Genomic DNA, 19,009 nt, shown 5'->3' on the forward strand with positions numbered 1-19,009 from the left:
CTTATTGATTGCAGTTTTATGGCAATCTTATGCTGCAAACAAGTATACAAAATAAAATTACTGCACACATTTGAATCCAAAAATCAAACCTGAAAAAATTTCAAGGTCAAGTTTTATCCCAGTCCCCAGTCTTAGACAAAAAAGATTGTAAGCATGAAGTTTGCTTCTAAGGAATCTACTAGACCAGTTTACAATATACCAAAAAAAAAGTTGCCCTGATAAATAGTGTGATTTTGGACAAGCTACTTATATAAGAAGCTAGCAGATCAAGGTCTATATGACAAAACAGTAATGAGAACACTTGATACTGACAGCCAAATTAGTGAGGTGTGATAGCTTAGGTGGGTAATCAGGAACTAATCATAAAGCTGTCACATCCACAGCAGTGGATAATGATGATAAAGAAGAAAAGATTTCAATATTGGAACACAAAAAGAAACATGATTGGAAGTAGTCAGCAGGTTGAGTTGTATCCATCGGGGGAAACAGTTGTTTGCACTTCTGGGTGAGATCCTCCTTCAGGATTGAGAGTGGAGAGGGAAGGTAGCTGGTATAAAAAGAGAGGGAGGGGTGAAGTTGAAAGATACAGGCAAGTGGGTGACTAGTGGAAGAAGCAGGCAGTGGAAAGTAAAGATTGATGGTGCCTTGTGGTGGAAGTGCTAGTGCAGACAGCTGCTGGATGGTGGTGAGGAAACAGCTACACATGTTGAAATATGATATAATAATGAGAACCACTAAGGGTGAGATGAGGGCAGTGAAAACCAGAGAGAGGGAGGGTGGAGATCCAGTGGGTGAAGAGTATGGGGAGTACGTGGTAGAAACCAGAACAGGTAAAGGAACAACTGATAGTGGATCACAGGATGATACAGGCAAACATAGGAGGCATGGGTTACATGAAATTGGAAGATTGAATGTTCATACTATAGGTTGTACACCATCAAGTAGAATACATGGAATTGCTCTCATCTGTGACGGGTCTAAGCCTGGTAAGGGAGAAGGCAGACGATGAACAGGTTGGTGTGGGAAATAAAAAGGGGGGTTGAAATGGTATGCAACCAGGAGCTTGGGATGGCCACTGGAGACACCACACAGGTGCTCTGCACACTGCTCACTTTGACCACACATGATCTTGCTGGTGTAAAGGAGGTTACACATAGGTGGGGGTGGTCAAGTGACAATAGGTCAAGGAAATGAAGAAAATTTAGAGAGAGGCACAGCAGAAAGGAAGCCACATGTCCTGGAAGAGTATTTAAAATGTTCTGAAATGGAAGGCCTCATGTTGAGAACAAATGCAGTGGCGACAAACTCAGATACAAGAATGGCATCCTTACAAAGAGAGAGTCTGTGAAGCCTAGATAGCTGTTACGATTCAGTGGTAGTTTGCTTCTTGAGATTGAGACAGATCATGAAAAAGGAACAAGTATCAGAAATTGATTTGCATGTTGGTACTGCTGCAGTCACAGCAATTGAGTTGGTCACCAATCCAATCTGTTGGTCCTAATTGATCGGGGAATGCTTGTGCAAAGCAACTGAACTGATTTGGAATCATTTCAAATCGTTACCATTTGTCTTGAAGCATGAAGTGATTTGAGCAGATCTTGGAATATTGTAAGAAGCTGTCCTTGAGCCTGGTGGTATCAGGCTTTTGCATCTTCTGCCAGATGGAAGTGAATGTCTGGGGTGGGTGAGTACCATGATGACAAGAGTGAATGTCTGGAATGGGTGGAGTCTTTGATTAGGCTGGTTGCTATAATGAGACACTAAGAAATATAAACAGAGCCCATGAAGGCAAGGCTGGTGTCCATGAGGTGCTGTTGCCACAACTCTCTGCAGCTTCTTGTGATCTCCTGTAGAGCAATTGCCATACCAAACCATTATGCAGAGAGACTGGACACTTTCTATGACGTATTGATAAAAATTGGTAAGGGTAGTCAGGGACATACTGACAAAGTAGAGATGTTGGTGAGCTTTCTTGGCAGTGACATGAACATGGTAGGACCAGGACAGGTTGTTGGCGATATTCTTAACCTCAACACCAATGCCGTAGCCAGGAGCATTACACCTATGGTTCACTTACACTGCACACTCTGTAGCTGTTACACTTTATTCTGCATTGTTATTGTTTTACCTTGTACTAACTTAATGTAGTGTAATAATTTTTAATCTACATGAACAGTATGCAAAACAATCTTTTTACTGTACCTTAGTAAATGTGAAATAATTGTGAGAGTAAATCGTGTGAGTGGTAGAAGTGGCAGGGTGGGGACGGGGGTCGAAGTTGTTGGGAATAGTTGATCTCTGGCATGCTCCATGATGTGTGACTCTGATAGAAAGCAAATAAAAACTGCAGAGAAACAAACAAACAATATTGAAACTAGCTTTAACATCATACAAGCAACTGGAGGCAGGAGGCCAGGAGCAAACTGCTGGAAATCCTATGGTAGATGATAAATTGTAGATTTAAAGGGCAGGATATGTTTAATGGTGCCTGTGAGATGGGGTAACAAGAACTACTCAATGAGGCAAACTCATGAGCAAATGAGGGAATAAGATTTAATTATGGCAGTCCATTCATCAACAATGAACCCTATGCAGTATAGTAAATATGATCCAAAGGCCCAAATAGATAAAAGGGTGGTTCCAAAGAGCAAGTTTCTGGTATCATATACAACCAGAAGTAAAAGATAATGATTCTATTTGCTTTAGAATCAAATGAATTTGGGAATTCTCTCCCAATGCAAGGGCGATTAAGTGCTGGCAAACTATCCACAGAACAAGATAAAAACCATAGAACCAGCACAGAAATCTGCGATCCATATGTATACTCAGGGTGCAAGTAACAAGACTATTTCAAGCAATTTTTAAGATTGCAAATACTCCCTGCTCTTGTGTAATTTCAATACAAGCATTTCAACATTTCACTTCTTTAATGCCTTTTATATGGTTCCATGTTGTAACTTCTCTATTCTGCATTCCATTTTCATAGATGTTCTCTCCTGTGCCACATAAGTACCATGGACATCAGTCATATACTTCACTTGGGATGAGTCAGAAGGACCAAAATGTAATCTTGAATCCTGATTTCATCCAATGTACAATTCTAATTTAGGTACTTATGGGGAAATTGCAGCTGCATTTCCCCTTTTCCCTTTAATATAGTACCAGTGTCAACTGCAGTACACCCATTGTTATCCTTATCTTAAAGAAAAGGGGCAGTAGAGCTAACAGAAAACAGATTTAAAACCTGGCTTCAAAACCACGTAGAATGACTTACTAAACAATTTAGTCAACACAAAACAGAACACAAATCCATAAGACATATGAGCAGAATTGGGTCATTCAGCCCATTGATATATTATCCCTCTCAACCCCATTCTCCTGCCTTCCCTCTGTAACCTTTGCTGTCCTTACTAATCAAGAACCTTTCAAATATACCCAGTGACTTGGCCTCCAAAACGATCTATGGCAATGGATTCCAGATTCACTACCCTCTGGCTAAAGAAATTCCTCCTCATCTATTCTAAAGGGATAACCTTCCATTCTGAAGCTGTGCCCTCTGGTCTTAGACTCCCCTATAATAGGAAAGATCCCCTCTATATCCACTCTATCCCAGCCTTTCAATATTCAATAGAATTCAATGAGATCTGCACTCCCCCCCTCCATTCTTCTAAACAGTGAGTGCAGACCAAGATCCATCAAAGTGCTCCTCATATATTAACCCTTTCATTCCTGGGACCATTCTCATGAACTTCCTCTGGACCTTCTCCAATGCCAACTCATCCTTTCTTAGATAAGGAGCCCAAAATGGCTCACTCACAATACTCCAAGTGCAGTCTTGACTTATAATGCCTGATAAAGCCTCAGCATTGTAAAATTCATATAAAAGTTCATAACGTTACTTACCCATAATTCAAAGACTCCAATGGATTAGGTACCATGCTCATGTTTTCAGGATAATTCCGCGTTTTTGTTGCATAGTGGTGCGAGTCAGCATTCCAGAAGTTACTCTGGACCCTTTGTGTGGCTTCTGCCTCAATTTGTTCTTTTGGTTTCATCCCATTGTGATGATGAATGTGATGGTAAACATGCTTGTGATGGTAGAGATTGGGAGACTCAACTTTCACACCAGTCTTGGACACATGTTTATGACTTGAAGGTAACAACGACCCAGCTAACCCTGTCTTTCCACTGGATAAGCCATCAGGAGAGCGGGACTTTGGAGAATGCCGTCCAGGTCCTGGAGACTGGCAACCTGGAGTCTTCATCACACGCTGGACATGTTCATCAAGAATAGATTCTGGATTTTCCTCATGAGCATCACGCATTTGCAACCCACCACAGCCCATCTCAGAGTAACGAGAATTGAAGTGGTGCATAGCCTGAGCAGGTTGCAGTTTGTGGCTAACAGCAGAGGGACCTGATGAAACATCTGCATCCTCTCCTTCTTCCTCCTGTAAAAGAATTGCAGGATTAATATAATTAATATAGATCCCAGTGCTGATTAGTGTTTAAATATTGCAAAAATGATTTTATTTGTATCAACTGCATAGGCTTAAAACAGTTTAATATTCACAATAGTATGACTGCATAAAAATCAGTTTTGATTTATATTAGATCCTAGTTTAATCAGTTCAAGCTGTCATGAAGATAAGGTAATAAAGCCATTGGCTAAATATTGTTCCTGCAATTCTTTTGCCATCTCTTAAAATAAACAATACTCTAGGAATTTCCAAATAATACAGAACTGTAAGATAGGCATATATTTATTTCAGCGCTCTTGGTCAATAGGCTCCTGATCAGTAATTAAGATGTCTACCAAAACTAATAAATTCTTAACATTTTGGCTATATAACTACTAACAGTTAATTAATTTTTACAATTGTTATCACGGAGTTTTAAATTAAACCCGTGCAAGAGTAAAACCTGTCCATTGCTGCAAACATTAATAATAACCAGTGGGTGCAGAAATATTAAATACTAAATTGCAGAGTTATCTTTCGATCTTATATCAAATGTACTTAAGTCTTGATTTTGGTACTCAGGAGAAATTACTTAATATGTTGATTTATCAGGTAATGAAATTAATCAGAAAAGTGAAGTACAAACAGACAATATTTAAAATTTAACATAAGATAGCAGGTTCAACAAAATCACATTTCCCCAAAGGACTTTGTTTCAATTTCCTCCCCATGCCAGGGAGTAATGCAATTTGATTCATTTATTGAAACCTGGATATCACTGGTAAGACCAATATTTACTGTTCAGATCTTAAAAAAGCTGAAGAGTCAAAAATGTGCAGATATTAAAAAACTGAAATAAAATTACTGGAAACACTTAAGGTAGAAAGCACAGACTGAAAATTAAACAATTATGCTTCAGGTCAAAGACTCATTGCTGGGTCTAGGAAAGTGGGAAAACTCATTAAGTTGCAGAGAAGGTAAAGGGTGAGCCAAAGGTTACTTGTTGAAGAACAGTCAGTACTTGACAAGTTAATGGCAAAAGTTAGGGAAGGAGAAATAAAGGAAATGTATATGATATGCAGAACTTTAGGAAGTACTCAGTCATGCCAGCGCAGAGAGAAAAATCTGAGAACTTGTTCTCTAATTATAATCAGAACTGGCAAGTGAGCTGGTGCTGATGAATATTATATTGAGCTAGAAGTCTGCAACATGCCCAGATAGAAAGCAAGGTGCGTTTCCTCAAGCTTATATTAAACATCGTTTTCACACTACCAGAGACCAAAGACAGGTGGGTCAGAGTGGTCTACCATAGAATATTAAAGTTACTGGCAACTTGAAATTCAAAGTTGGATATCAGCAGTCGTATAATCTATTCTTGGTTTCTCTCGTGTAGAGATGACCACACAAAGCATCGGATGCACTACAGTAGACTGGAAGAGCAAGGTAATCTATCAATGTCCTGCTGTAACCTTTGACAGCCCTCCACACTATCCACAACACCCCCAACCTTTGTGTCATCAGCAAATTTACTTACCCATTCCTCTACTTCCTCATCCAGGTCATTTATAAAAATCACAAAGAGTAAGGGTCCCAGAACAGATTCCTGAAGCACACCACTGGTCACCGACCTCCATGCAGAATATTACCCATCTACAACCACTCTTTCCCTTCTGTGGGCAAGCCAGATCTGGATCCACAAAACAATGTCCCCTTGGATCCCATGCCTCCTTCCTTTCTCAATAAGCCTTGCATGGGGTACCTTATCAAATGCCTTGCTGAAATCCATATACACTACATCTACTGCTCTACCCTCATCAATGTGTTTAGTCACATCCTCAAAAAATTCAATCAGGCTCGTAAGGCACGACCTGCCTTTGACAAAGCCATGCTGACTATTCCTAATCATATTATGCCTCTCCAAATGCTCATAAATCCTGCCTCTCAGGATCTTTTCCATTAACTTACCAACCACTGAAGTAAGACTCACTGGTCTATCATTTCCTGGGTTATCTCTACTCCCTTTCTTGAATAAGGGAACAACATCCACAACCCTCCAATCCTCTGGAACCTCTCCCGTCCCCATTGATGATGCAAAGATCATCGCCAGAGGCTCAGCAATCTCCTCCCTCACCTCCCACACCTCCCACAGTAGCTGGGGGTACATCTCATCCAGTCCCGGTGACTTATCCAACTTGATGCTTTCCAAAAGCTCCAGTACATCCTCTTTCTTAATATCTATGTGCTCAAGCTTTTCAGTCTGCTGTAAGTCATCCCTACAATCACCAAGATCTTTTTCCGTAGTGAATAATGAATACTAGGTCTGGACCTAGTAATTTAAAGTAAGACTTGGAAGAAGTACTGCCATTGGCAGTGTTCCTCTGCAACTGCCATCTTGTTCTTTTAGTGAAGATGGTGTGAGGGTAACCCAAGCAATGCAATTTGTGGATGTACACATAACAACTTCTGTGCATCTGGGCTGGTCTGACCCGCAGTAATGCTTAGAGCATTGTTGGAGTTGCATTCATAAGGACAAGCTGAAAGTATTTCAACGCATTGACTTGTTCATAGTAAAGACACTTTAGGGTAACACAAAGTAAATTACCCTCCACAGACATCACTGACATGCTGATGTGACCACAATATTGCTGGTCCAGCTACAGTTCTAGTTAATGAAAAATCTCGGAATGTTGAGAGTGGTGACTTAATGGTTATGACACTGAATGTCAAGGACATGTGACTGTGATTTAATCCTCTTGATGAAGTTGTTTACTGTCTGGTACTTGTGACAAAATATTATTCACCTTTCACAAAACCACATCCAAGTATTTCTCTCTGCTAACCAACAGTAAGTTCTGGCCTACAGAATTGAACATGGTCCTGATTTCCTAGTTTATGAAAAAAGGAAGGTCATTGAAGTAAAAAAAAATAGGAGGATCTCAGGTACAGCCTTGAGACTGCCACCTATGTTTGCAGTTTAGTGCTCTCAGAATGAGCAAGCAAATTTAAGTGGCTGAAAATCAGTTTCTGTGATGGCAAGAATTTCAGGAGGAAGCAGGGAAAGATCATCAGCTTAGAATATCTAGATGAATACAGTTGTGAATGTTTCAGGTTCATCTTTAGCATTCATATGCTGAACCTCACCATCCTAAAGATGAGGATGAGCTTGGAGATTCCTTTCTTCATTAGTTATTTAGTTGGCCTTCACCATTCATGACAGGATGTAACAGGATTGCAAAGGTGTGATTGAATTCATTGGCTGGTTTGTGCTGCAGCAGTATCAACAGGATAGCACTTCATTTTAGGTATGCCCAAGTATACTCCTGGCATGCCCTTCTGCACTTATTAGTACGGGAGTGTTAGGGGAAGAACAGATATGGTGGGCTTGGAGTTTAGATAGCACTGGCATACATATCTGCTGTTGCTGATGGCGCTCAACACCTCTTAGAAGCTAGTTTGAGCTGCTAATTACCTCATTTGCTATAATTTATGAAGAATATTGCGGAAATGCTGCATGTGAAGTCAAAACACTTGCATTATAAAGCTCAAATGATCTAATAATTGAATGACAAAAAGTTTTCATGCATATATATTTTCCATATAACTCAAGTGAATTGATTGGGACAAAAAGAATAGGACAGTAATGTGACTGAATAAGCTGTGTAAAATTACTGAATTCCACCTGCAGGTGGCACTACTGAATTGGCTTTGAAATTACGGAACTACTTGAGACAAGCTTTGCATCTCTCTGGCTAGGTGTTCTTTAAAACTTTGCAAAATAAGTTGCTTATGAATAGTCTTGTAGCTACTTTCCAGTCAAACAGAAGTGATAATGAGCATCGATTATCTATACAAATATTAGCACAACAAATACAAATTGGAAGATCATAGTTAAAATAACTCCCCATCCCCAAAATGGAAACTGTCTATCTTCAAAGCTATTTTCTACATTGCTTCTTTTGCTTACATTAATTTTGGCAAGCCCCCATCTGTAGTAATATACTTTAGATATTCAGCAGGTTAACCTTTTCCTTCAGCTTTCAAGATACCAATATCACTCGAGCTTCTTTCTGTTACACTCACTTTCTAACTGTAAAGACAATTTTGATGTACCTCGAAAATTTCTTCTTATGCTCTTTGTTGTTATTTGCCAGTCAACTGGATCACTAAATATTTTTTGCCAGTGTTATGCTGTATTGTTTTATGTTTTAACAGGGCATTTAAAAAAGAAATGAAGATCAAGTCTAGCTCTGCCTCTTAGTTCTATGGTATGATAAATAACATTCTGTACAATTTCCTCGGGTGTTTTATCTGAAAGAAACTGGCCCACATTTGTTGCTTATAGGCTCCATTTCATTCACAGTCAGCCTTTCCTCTATCTAAAATCTTACAAATGGTTTTGCATTTCTTCCTTTCACATATCATATTGTATGTGATTATGATTACTGCCAGATGATGTCTATGCACGTTAGACAAAATTTGGCTCATGTCTATGGATGCCTTTTGTTCTAGAACATACAGTAAAACTCTGATAATTTGTCAGGAGATGCTTGTTGCACTTGTTTTCAATGCATCAGGTAGGCTGGAAAATTCTATTGTGCAAAATTAAAAAAAACTGAATTCAATATTGGGATATTAAAAGGAATAACACATGAAACTCCCTGGCTTCCTTGGCTGCTTGAGTCTAGGGAAAACACTCTCTGGTCAGCCAAACTTGTGAGACTAAGAAGACTCTCTCATCCCAAACCCTGGTTTGTGTGGATGCTGTTACTCTGTTACAAATTAGTGCCACGAAATAAGAGATAGTACACTGCATATGACTAAAGGAATTATATTTATGAATCTTAACTAAAGGGTTAGTTAAAAACAAAAAGAAATGGCCTATTTTAATTAAACTGTCGAATGTGCACAAGTAGGAGCTCATCTTGAACTTCTCTTTCACTCCTGCGCTGGGCCCTCGGTCAGTGTGAAAGCACACACCACCTTCCAAACTTCACTCACAATCTATCTCCAACAATGTGTCTCCCACCAGGTTGTATTCTACCAATGGCTCTCCCCGGCATCTTCTCATCATCTCCCGCCAAACCAAAACAACCCCCACCCCCCCCAAGAACAACCTTAGTGACCCTCACCAAGAAAACCTCCCCCTAATTCTACCATCCAAATTGGATGGCACACATTCCTCATCATCCCTTATCTTTAACAATGATCCAAGCAGGCTGACAGCAGAAGACTACTCTTAAAGAACTGCTAAATGAAATACACACAGCATAACTGTAAAAATATGAACCATAGCATTACACATACAATAGCCCAGAAAGTCTGCCAGTGTGGCACCAAATTCTTAATTGTGGTGGATTATTAGTTTTTTGACTGAAATTGGATGCAGTTTCAATTTCATAATGTTAACAAAAATTATGGACAATTTCAGTGCAGACATTTAAAAAATAAATCCACACAGGCCAGATGACTGAATTCCCCAAGTGTGGCAAATAAGCATCAGTTCAAAGTCAATGACAAATATATTAATGTGCTTTATGGATAGATTTAGCATTAGTTTCCTGTTGCATGTATTACTAGCTTACACAAAATTAGACAAGTAAAATACCATTAGTAAAATACCAAATACTGCCTTATATTTAAAGCAGAATAAATATTTTAACCGATCAGATCATATGTAACAAGTTCCAGTCTACATTAATATGTGAAACATACCGCTCTCACACGTTTAAGACGTTCTTCCAATTTCTCCTCTGCCTCTCGCTCTCGCAGTACACTCTCCAGCCGACTAATTAGTGCTGCTGCAAACTTTTCTGGTTCAACATGGATATCCTTTGGCATCCGATACGTGCGCTAGGCAAATCAAGAGACGGGTCAAAAAAGTTCAAAATCTGAAATAATTTCATCTTCTACTCGTGCATAAATTGCTACAAGTAAATTTCCACTTACTTTAAAGTAAAAATAAAAAAGTTAATCTTTAGTTTTAAAACCAGCTATCAACAAATTAAATCACCATCAATTAAAACATTCTCTTACTTGCATTTTAACTTCAGCAAGCAGATGTTTAATATAGTGGTCAAATAATTGGATGATAGTAAATGAGAAGGTTCCATGGATTTAAAGACAGAAATTAAGATACCAGAGAATCTGTCAAGTGGGCAAAAAGAACAAATGTAAAATGATGAGCTCAACAAGAGCAGCTAAACTGAATGTAGAGCAGCATATTTGCTCCAAAATCCCAAGCATATTTCCAAACTTACACTAATTTTTTCAAACATGGCCTGTTTGAATTCCTCCACCCACATTATCACAAGTATTAAAGCCACCACAGACTATCACAAAGTTAATCTCTCCCTTCTCTATCCTTCTTCCTCCTTGGCAATTTTTGACAGTGGCTCTCCAAGATCTATCCATTTAGGAAGGACCAGATGCATTATTCCATTCAAATGCCCAATCATGACCAAAGAATCACCTTCAATAGTTTCCCCTTCATCTCATACATTGTTAACTCTCAATTTCTCTTCAGAGATACCACTTGACTTGTTGAGTATTTTCAAGCATTTTCTGTTCTTATTTTAGATTTGCAGCATCTGCAGTATTTTACTTTTGTTTGTCTGGAAAGTTTTTGTTGGCAAGATGAACTAAAAGGTTTCATTTAATCCATATGGGGAAGAGAATTCCAGATTTCTTCTTTGAAAGCCACACAAGTACTGAATAAAGCACTTTTTTGTAAAGTTCAAAGTTTAACATCAGTGAGAACATTTGTGGCAGAAATGGATCCGAAGATATATTGCCCGTTTTCCATCTGACTTGCGCAGTCTGCTCCATTGCCATATTAAATAGTTGAAACAGGATCAATTTTATCAATGAGGTCACATTGCTCAAATGTCCCTCTTAGTAACAAGACAAGAATATGATTTCTAGTAGATGAAGTGGCAGGGAAAAAAGAGTAAATAACAGACTATTGAATCAAACCAAGTCAGAATGTTTTTTTTAAATGAAAAGTGAAACATTTTTGGCAAATTTACTTGAGTTCTTTGACGATGTAATAAGCAGAGCTGATAGAGCCAAACTATAGTATTTGAACCCTAATGTGACAAAGTGTCACATTTAAGGCAACTGCACAAGAGCTCAGAGCATCAGGGAAAGTGTGATAACTGGGAAGAGCATGACTGCAGACTGGTTATCTCACAGAAAATAAAATCTGAATAAACAGGTCTTTAAACTGTAAGAGTAACTAGAGGAATGTCCCAATGATCAGTTTCTGGCCACCAATTATTGACTGTTTATACTGATAATCTGGAGGTGGGGAGAGAGTGCAAGATGTCTAAGATTGCCAAATAGTGATATAGATGGGCATGTTACAATAAGGATATTTGGACTCTGCAAAATGATAAGATAGGTTGATAGTGTGGGTGAAAACCTGGCAAATGGAATTTAATGTGGTGAAGTGGTGTCATGCACTTCAGTAACAGGAATCAAAAAACAATTCCAGAGAGTACAGAGGGATTGTGATGTCCTTGTGCATGAAACAAAAAACACAATGTTAGCAGGTGAATGCAGCAAGTAATTCAGAAGGCAAATTGATGATTGGAGTTTAGAAATAGATGTGAATTGATCCCCTTAAGATCCAGGAGATTCACTAGCCTGATTTGTGGGAACAAGGGAGTTGTGCTATCATGAGAAAGTACAGAAAGTGGTACAGAAGTTGGTTCTGTAGGTTTTGGAGCTTAGAAGAAAAATGATTTTATTTAAACAAAGAGCTCATAAAGAGGCACGACAGATAGAAAGGTCAGATGGTTCCACTGGCAGGATAGTGTTGAGAAAATGTATTTACTATATAGAGTGGTCATTTAAAACGGATGTATATAAGAATTTCTTCTCACAATGTGTGATTAATCCCTGGAATTCTCTAGCTCAGAGGGCAGCAGAGGCTGGTATTTAAAGAGGGTATAGATAAATATTTAAATAATTGGAAAATTGAGGACTGCTTGCAATTGGCACAGAAAAATGGAGGCCTGGGTCATATCAGCTTTGATCACATTAAACAACAGCAGCAAGCTTGGAGTGCCCTACTTCTGTCATTTCTCGCATTGTTCTGTTCTAAGCAAAGAGTCAGTATAGGTTTATACAAACATTGACTTGTTTGAATATCTGTATAGAATGAACCAGAAATAGAGACAGGCTCTGTGAACTCTAGAGTCTGCTTGGGTATTCTCTTCCTCATCCATTTTCACACCCAATTCCACCAGATACCTCTCCCACCAATTCCCAAGTTCCTCTGGGGTCTTAAAATCTGACTACACTTAATAATTCTTTTTCCACCTCACTCCTAAATGAATACATTCCAGTTCCAGATTTGTCCAACTTGGGAAAGAACTGCTCTATCTTCAGGATCCTTTTCAGACTCATATTCATCTACATTGAGAATTTAGGCCAACTTAATCCCACCAGGCTTAAGGACAGCTTCTATCCTGCTGTTATAAAACTGACAGATCTCTTAAAAGATGCGATGGGCTCATGATCTCACAATCTACATTGGCATGCCTCTTGCACGTTATTGTCTGCCTGCATTGCACTTTCTGTAACTGTACTACACAATCTCTGGGGCAATATACATCTCCTCTCTTGCATACACAGACCTAATTTGCAAACTCAGTTCCACCAAAACCCTGTGCAATTGCCTGAATGTATGTTTGATCCACTATTCTAAAGTTTCAACACTTAAAGAGTTGGTATGAAGAGAAAATTAATGGCTTGATGCCTCACCATAGGACAAAGACCCGGTTGGCACTGGGGTTTTCTTGCAAATAACCAACTAAACTGCAGCAGATTTGGATCTTGGAAATTGATATGTTCAGCAAGATCAAGGTGAAGACCAATGTGTGGACTGTATCTTAATCTAAATAAAACCAGTATTTTGAAAAAGAATGGTCAATGATCATAGTCCTATTCCAAAGGATTGTAGTTCAGAACAGCAATAAAGGCAAACTAGTTTTAATTCTGCAGCCCAGTGTTTGATGCACCATGGATGCAAGGCATATTTTACTAGATATATAATACTGCAATTTTATTAATAGATTTATGCATAGATTTTTAATAGAAATGCAATTCAAAAGGTGGATAGGCATGAAAATGTCAATCTAATTTCAAAGCTACATCTTGGTGTCAGATTCATTTCTTCTTAGCTGAACCAAGATCACCAAATTGTAACAAATTTTCACAAGCAGGAAAAAATTATTTTAATAAAATGTACTGCCAGGCATTTAAGTGAAAAATATTACAGTTGTATGATAACTTCAGCGGACATATCTAAGTATGGCCTTAAAGAAAAAAAAAATTAAATCATTCTATTCGTTCAAGTCCAGTTAAAATATGCTGCACGAACCACAAGTTTTCAACAAAATTTTTCTACAAAGATGTAATAAAGACTGTGGCAACAAATTTAGGAAATTTAATTTGCACATTATGTAAAGTATACAAAATTATCCCAAAAAGCTGTAAATTGGTTGCCAAATGCATTGAGCTGAACAAGCTAACCTGGACAATCAAATTCCTTCTTTCAAAACATACAAAACAATTGCAGCAATTTTAAATTACTGCAATTTAAGGACAATTAATAGAAGGGCTGCCTGAGGCATTCATTGATGAATGAATTCCAAAATATACCACATATTCAATGGCAAGAAAAAGCAAGCGAACATCTATGTGGGTCATGTTGAAACTATCCATAATCTTGCTCTCAAAAAAAAAAGCACTGCCTTAAATCCATCGTGAAATAAAAGTGAACATATTTCATTATACAAAATGCAGCAGTATTTTTCTATGTTCCAAGTGTTACACTTTACTTTCATACAGAAACCTTTTTTCAGAATTGTTTTATTTAAAATGGCGAGGATAAAAACCAGGAACATGTTTTCTGCCTTATTTTCAAAGTGGGCTTTTATACCTCCTTACTCCAACCTCAGCTTTTGCACCAATGTTCCAGAATCTCATTGAACTGTGTGTAAAATGCTAATAGATTTGCACCAAATGATTTAACATGTTAAGAGCCGAGACTTTGTATAATTGTAACATTTTATTGCTGAATGATCGTCAAAACAGATTGTCTTCTTTAGATACAACTTTACTCTAGATCCAACTTGTGATAAAACCACCAATTTTATCCTGTTTGTAAGGCACTGCTGAATCAAGCAAAATCATATCCAGATAGAAGTGATCACTCCAGACTTCTCTACAGCAACCATGCAGTGAAAAGAGTAATGTTAATGAACAGAGTGCTGTGCAGCTGGGAATAGTAACTGGCCTATCCGTGCAACTATTCACAGCCAAATGATCAAAGCCAAAAACCAGGTCCTGTGCAGCTTGAGGATGAAAATAATCTAATTTAAAACCAAAGCTAACTGAACTCCCTTAATAAGATTAGTTTGATGGTGGATTTGCTTTTGCCATATTGGACGTGAACAAATAGAATGGAGCCTCTGAGAACCCAAGCTGTTTCTGGTGAAGAACTTCTGACTGTACTGATGGAATTAAACCCAATCTGATTATCCCATTATGAAGCTATCTTACATCAGAACAGTTAGAAATCAGCTCCCTATTATACCATTGACTGAGATTTCTTATTTCAGTATTTGTGCACTGACATTAGAGGGGTTCAGGGAGCATAAAAATTAGATTTTGCTTTATATCTAGAAAATAAAGCAAACACAAGTGTTACTTGTTATTGAATATGCTAAACGATAAACTATGTAGATCATACACAAACTATGCATGAAACTATACACTATAACTTTAGTTTCAATTACAAATTCACAATTATACATAAACGATGTTGTGCAGTTCAGTCCACAAGTAGCACTTTAGCTGCTTGATAATTGGTGTGTAATTTGTTTTGTAGTCATTACAAAAAGCAAATGCAAATTATTAACAGTGTCTTCATAATAGATATCTAATGCATTCTTTGAGGCAGCAATGCATAATATTTCAGTGTAAACTAAAAGCACAGATGTGGCAAATTTAAGGTTTAATTATATCTACAATATTCAGGTGCAAGGCTATGAGCAAAACACCCATGATTCTTTAACGGGTTTTACTCATTGTTAATAAAAAAAAAATCCAGTTCATTCATTTTCGTATTATATTCAGATAGGACACAACCAGAGCAAAATCCTCAGACCAAGCTATTGTGTACTTTCACTTATTAGGAAAAGTTAACATTGGTCAATTAGCAGCCACTTGTAGTTGTGTGGAATCATCCCTTCATTAATTTTGAAGCTTTACCTTTTAGATTAAATAGGAGTTGACCAGTGTTTAATTTTATCTAACGTTGTAATTCTTGCCCATGTTATGCTTACTGGGCTCAATGTGCCTATTAGTCTGTGTGTGCATACAAAATTTAACAAAGAATGGTGTGTAATTAATTTGTAATCCTCCTACTACTACGATTTCAAACAGTGAGCTGGACATTTAGAAACTTCCCTTCCCAACATTTAACAATCTAAAATGCAAGGAATAGAGATTCAGTAAAAAAAATATTTGCTTTACGTATTTTCTTAGCTATTTAATCAAATAGAACCGAAAGACTCCAAAATGATCTCTAATTCATTTTGATTACCAATCCAGGAAATAAATAACTGGAATGGCTTTCATCAATTGGTAAATAGTGCATGCCAGAATTAGTTCAGGTTCACTGCCCAACACATTCTTTTGATTTCTTTGGGCTTTGAACGTCATATTTTAATGAGAAATATTTCCTTTAAAAAAGGCCTTCCTCAACACCTTACTCTTCTTTAATTTTTTATCAACTGGAAATTTTTACGTTGAGAAAACACAGGGAGGGCTGACAAGCTTGCACTGCCTTATTTCTTAAACATGAAATAGTTAATCTTTCATGCATGCATACAACAGGACTTGGTGTTAACTTTTCATACTGACTTGGCTTAAAGCAAACTATTATAACACACGGGGCTTACTGATAACATTTTGCAGTATTTACATATTCAAACAAATTATTAGGCCACCTAGTTATCGATTTTACTCTGCCATTAAAATCATGACAGTTCTGATTGTAACTTCAATTGTGCATTTCTGCTGTAATCTTTTACCCTCTCGCTTAAAGAATTTAACTTTGGCCTGCAGTTATTCAAAGACTACATCCATTGCTGTTTTTGGGAAAGTCAATTTTAGAGACTCCTCACATTCCAAAATATTTCACCACATCCATTCTTTAAAACAAGTGATCACTTTTACAGAAAAAACAGTCACTCCTGGTTCTAGATTAAGATGATGCATCCTCTCCACATATATGCTGTCAGGATCCCTTTGGATCTCTTTGCAAACAAGACATATTCCACTCCATCAGACACAAATCTAGCTGCCCAACCACTCCTTGTAAGATAAGACATCCTTTCGTGCTCTCCAGTATCTCAATGAGTATTGGCACCTATATGACATTAAACTTTTCTGTCACATTCTCCTCTGTGCCTATTTCTTTAACAAGGAATCCTTTACTGATGATGATCCTTTCTCATATCTCCAGCACTCTCATTCCACTTGAGTCTCTTCTCTAGCCTAAAAATTTTGACCTTTTCATTTCTAATTACCAATATGTCATTGATTACTTCAACTTCTCCAGTCCCACACCCATTACCACTTCTGAATTTGTACTACTCCATCCACTTTACACCTATCTCAGCCTCCTCCAGATGAGTAATGCCATTGTGGTCTGACACACTGACCTCTAAATTGCAGAGGCCAGATGGTAGCTCTCAAGCCCCTCATTATTTCCCCTAAACAGTGACCCACAAACACCAAGTGACTGTGTCTTAGACCTTAAAAATGTCATTGCATTAGATCTCTACTCCATTACAACCTGATAGTGCCCCCTTCCCATACTGCACTCTATCTCTTACCCAAGATCCACAAACCAGATGTGTTAGAAGAGCTGTATTTTATGCTGACTCTTAACAAGCCTATTATGTCCCCTTGTTCAATCCCTTCCCATCTATATCTGAAACAACTCTTATGTCTTATCATTTTGACAGCTTCCATATCCCTGGTCCCAAATGCCTCACCCTTACCACAGACACCAGTCTCTACACGCCTCCATCCCCATCAGAAAGGCCTTAAGGCCCTCTGCTTCATCCTGGAACAAGGAGCTAACCAGTTTCCCCTCAACACACTAATTAACCCAGAACTTGTTTTTAACTTTAATTTTCTATAAATCTAAGGTGTTGGCATGGACACAAACATAGGCCCCCAACAATGTAAAAAGAATCATAGAATCTCTCTTATCTGGTCCCCACTATCAGCTACCAGCCTCCATTTCAGCACCCCACCTCCCCTTACCTACCTGGCTCTAACTGCCCAACAATCTCTTCCTCCCCTTGCATATCTCATTCCACCCATCACTACTAGACCCTGTCTCAGCCTTCACTGTCAATACTGGCCATCTTCTCTCTACAGGCTCAGACCTAATGCAGGGTCTCAAACTGCTGGAAAAACTCAGAAGGTCAGGCAGCATCTACAGAGAAAGAAAGATGAACAACATTTCAGGTTTTTTTTTGCAGCCTTCAAGTAAACTTTCCCTGAACTGCTTCCAATAACATCCTAGCTAAAATGAGATCAACACTGTACAAAATACTCCAGAAGTGGTCTCAAAGCGACATACAACTGAAATGCTCTAATTTTGCATTCAACACACCTAGTAAACACCAAAATGCTGTTAGCCTTACTAATTGCTTGTTCAACCTGGATATTACCCAAGGACACTCAGATTACTTTGCATTTCAGATCTCACCACTTCAGTATCTGTTACATTTTATGCTGCCAGGCACAATTCTACATTTTCCCACATTATGCTCCATTTGCCTGATACTTACCTACTCACTTAATCTATGTTCACATGTCTACTTCATAACTCACCTTCCTATTGTTTTCTATCACCAGTAAATTTAATCATACCTTCGTGCCTTCATTTAGTAATTTATTAAAATTGTAATGCAAATATCCAGCAACAGTCTCCGCAAAACACAAGAATACATCTTGAAAACCAGGACATCCATGCATGTCAGCTATGTGTTAGTCTACCAATCTTCTATCCACATCAATATATTACTTCCTACACCACAAGCTTTTATTTTCTGCAATAATCTATGACACCATACTATATCCAATGCCTTAGTACATCCCTTACTTCTCATTTGCCCACTACACATTAATTCCTCAAATAACATTTCCTTTACACAAGTCCCCACCATTGTCTGTAAGGAGTTTGTATGTTCTCCCTGTGACTTCGTGGTTTCCTTTGGGTGTTCCGATTTCCTCCCAATTTCCAAAAACGTATTGGTTGGCAAGTTATTTGGTCATTGTAAATTGTCCTGTGATTAGGCTAGGGTTAAATAGGGGTTAGCTGGCCAGTGCGGCTCAAAGGGCTAGAAGGGCCTATTCCTCGTTGTATCTCAATAAATAAAGTCCATGTTAACTTTGCCTGGTTACCCTTTTTTTTTAAAAAAGATGTCTTGTGATAACACCTTTAATAATAGCTTCAA

At 38.1% G+C, this 19,009-nt stretch overlaps 1 protein-coding gene across 6 annotated transcripts in view; it reads right to left on the bottom strand.

Moving 5' to 3' along the window:
- The window catches only part of axin1 (axin 1), a 165,207-nt gene that overhangs the window by 34,865 nt on the left and 111,333 nt on the right, over window positions 1–19,009 (bottom strand). For all 6 annotated transcript variants that reach the window (XM_063059282.1, XM_063059283.1, XM_063059281.1 and 3 more), the window contains 2 exons: window positions 10,173–10,310; window positions 3,904–4,451 (listed from right to left, as the gene is read on the bottom strand). In XM_063059282.1, coding sequence (XP_062915352.1) covers window positions 3,904–4,451; window positions 10,173–10,310 — 686 coding nt within the window. The remainder of the gene's footprint in view (window positions 1–3,903; window positions 4,452–10,172; window positions 10,311–19,009) is intronic.

Source organism: Mobula hypostoma, chromosome 9, assembly GCF_963921235.1.
Source record: "Mobula hypostoma chromosome 9, sMobHyp1.1, whole genome shotgun sequence".
Lineage (NCBI taxonomy): Eukaryota > Metazoa > Chordata > Chondrichthyes > Myliobatiformes > Myliobatidae > Mobula > Mobula hypostoma.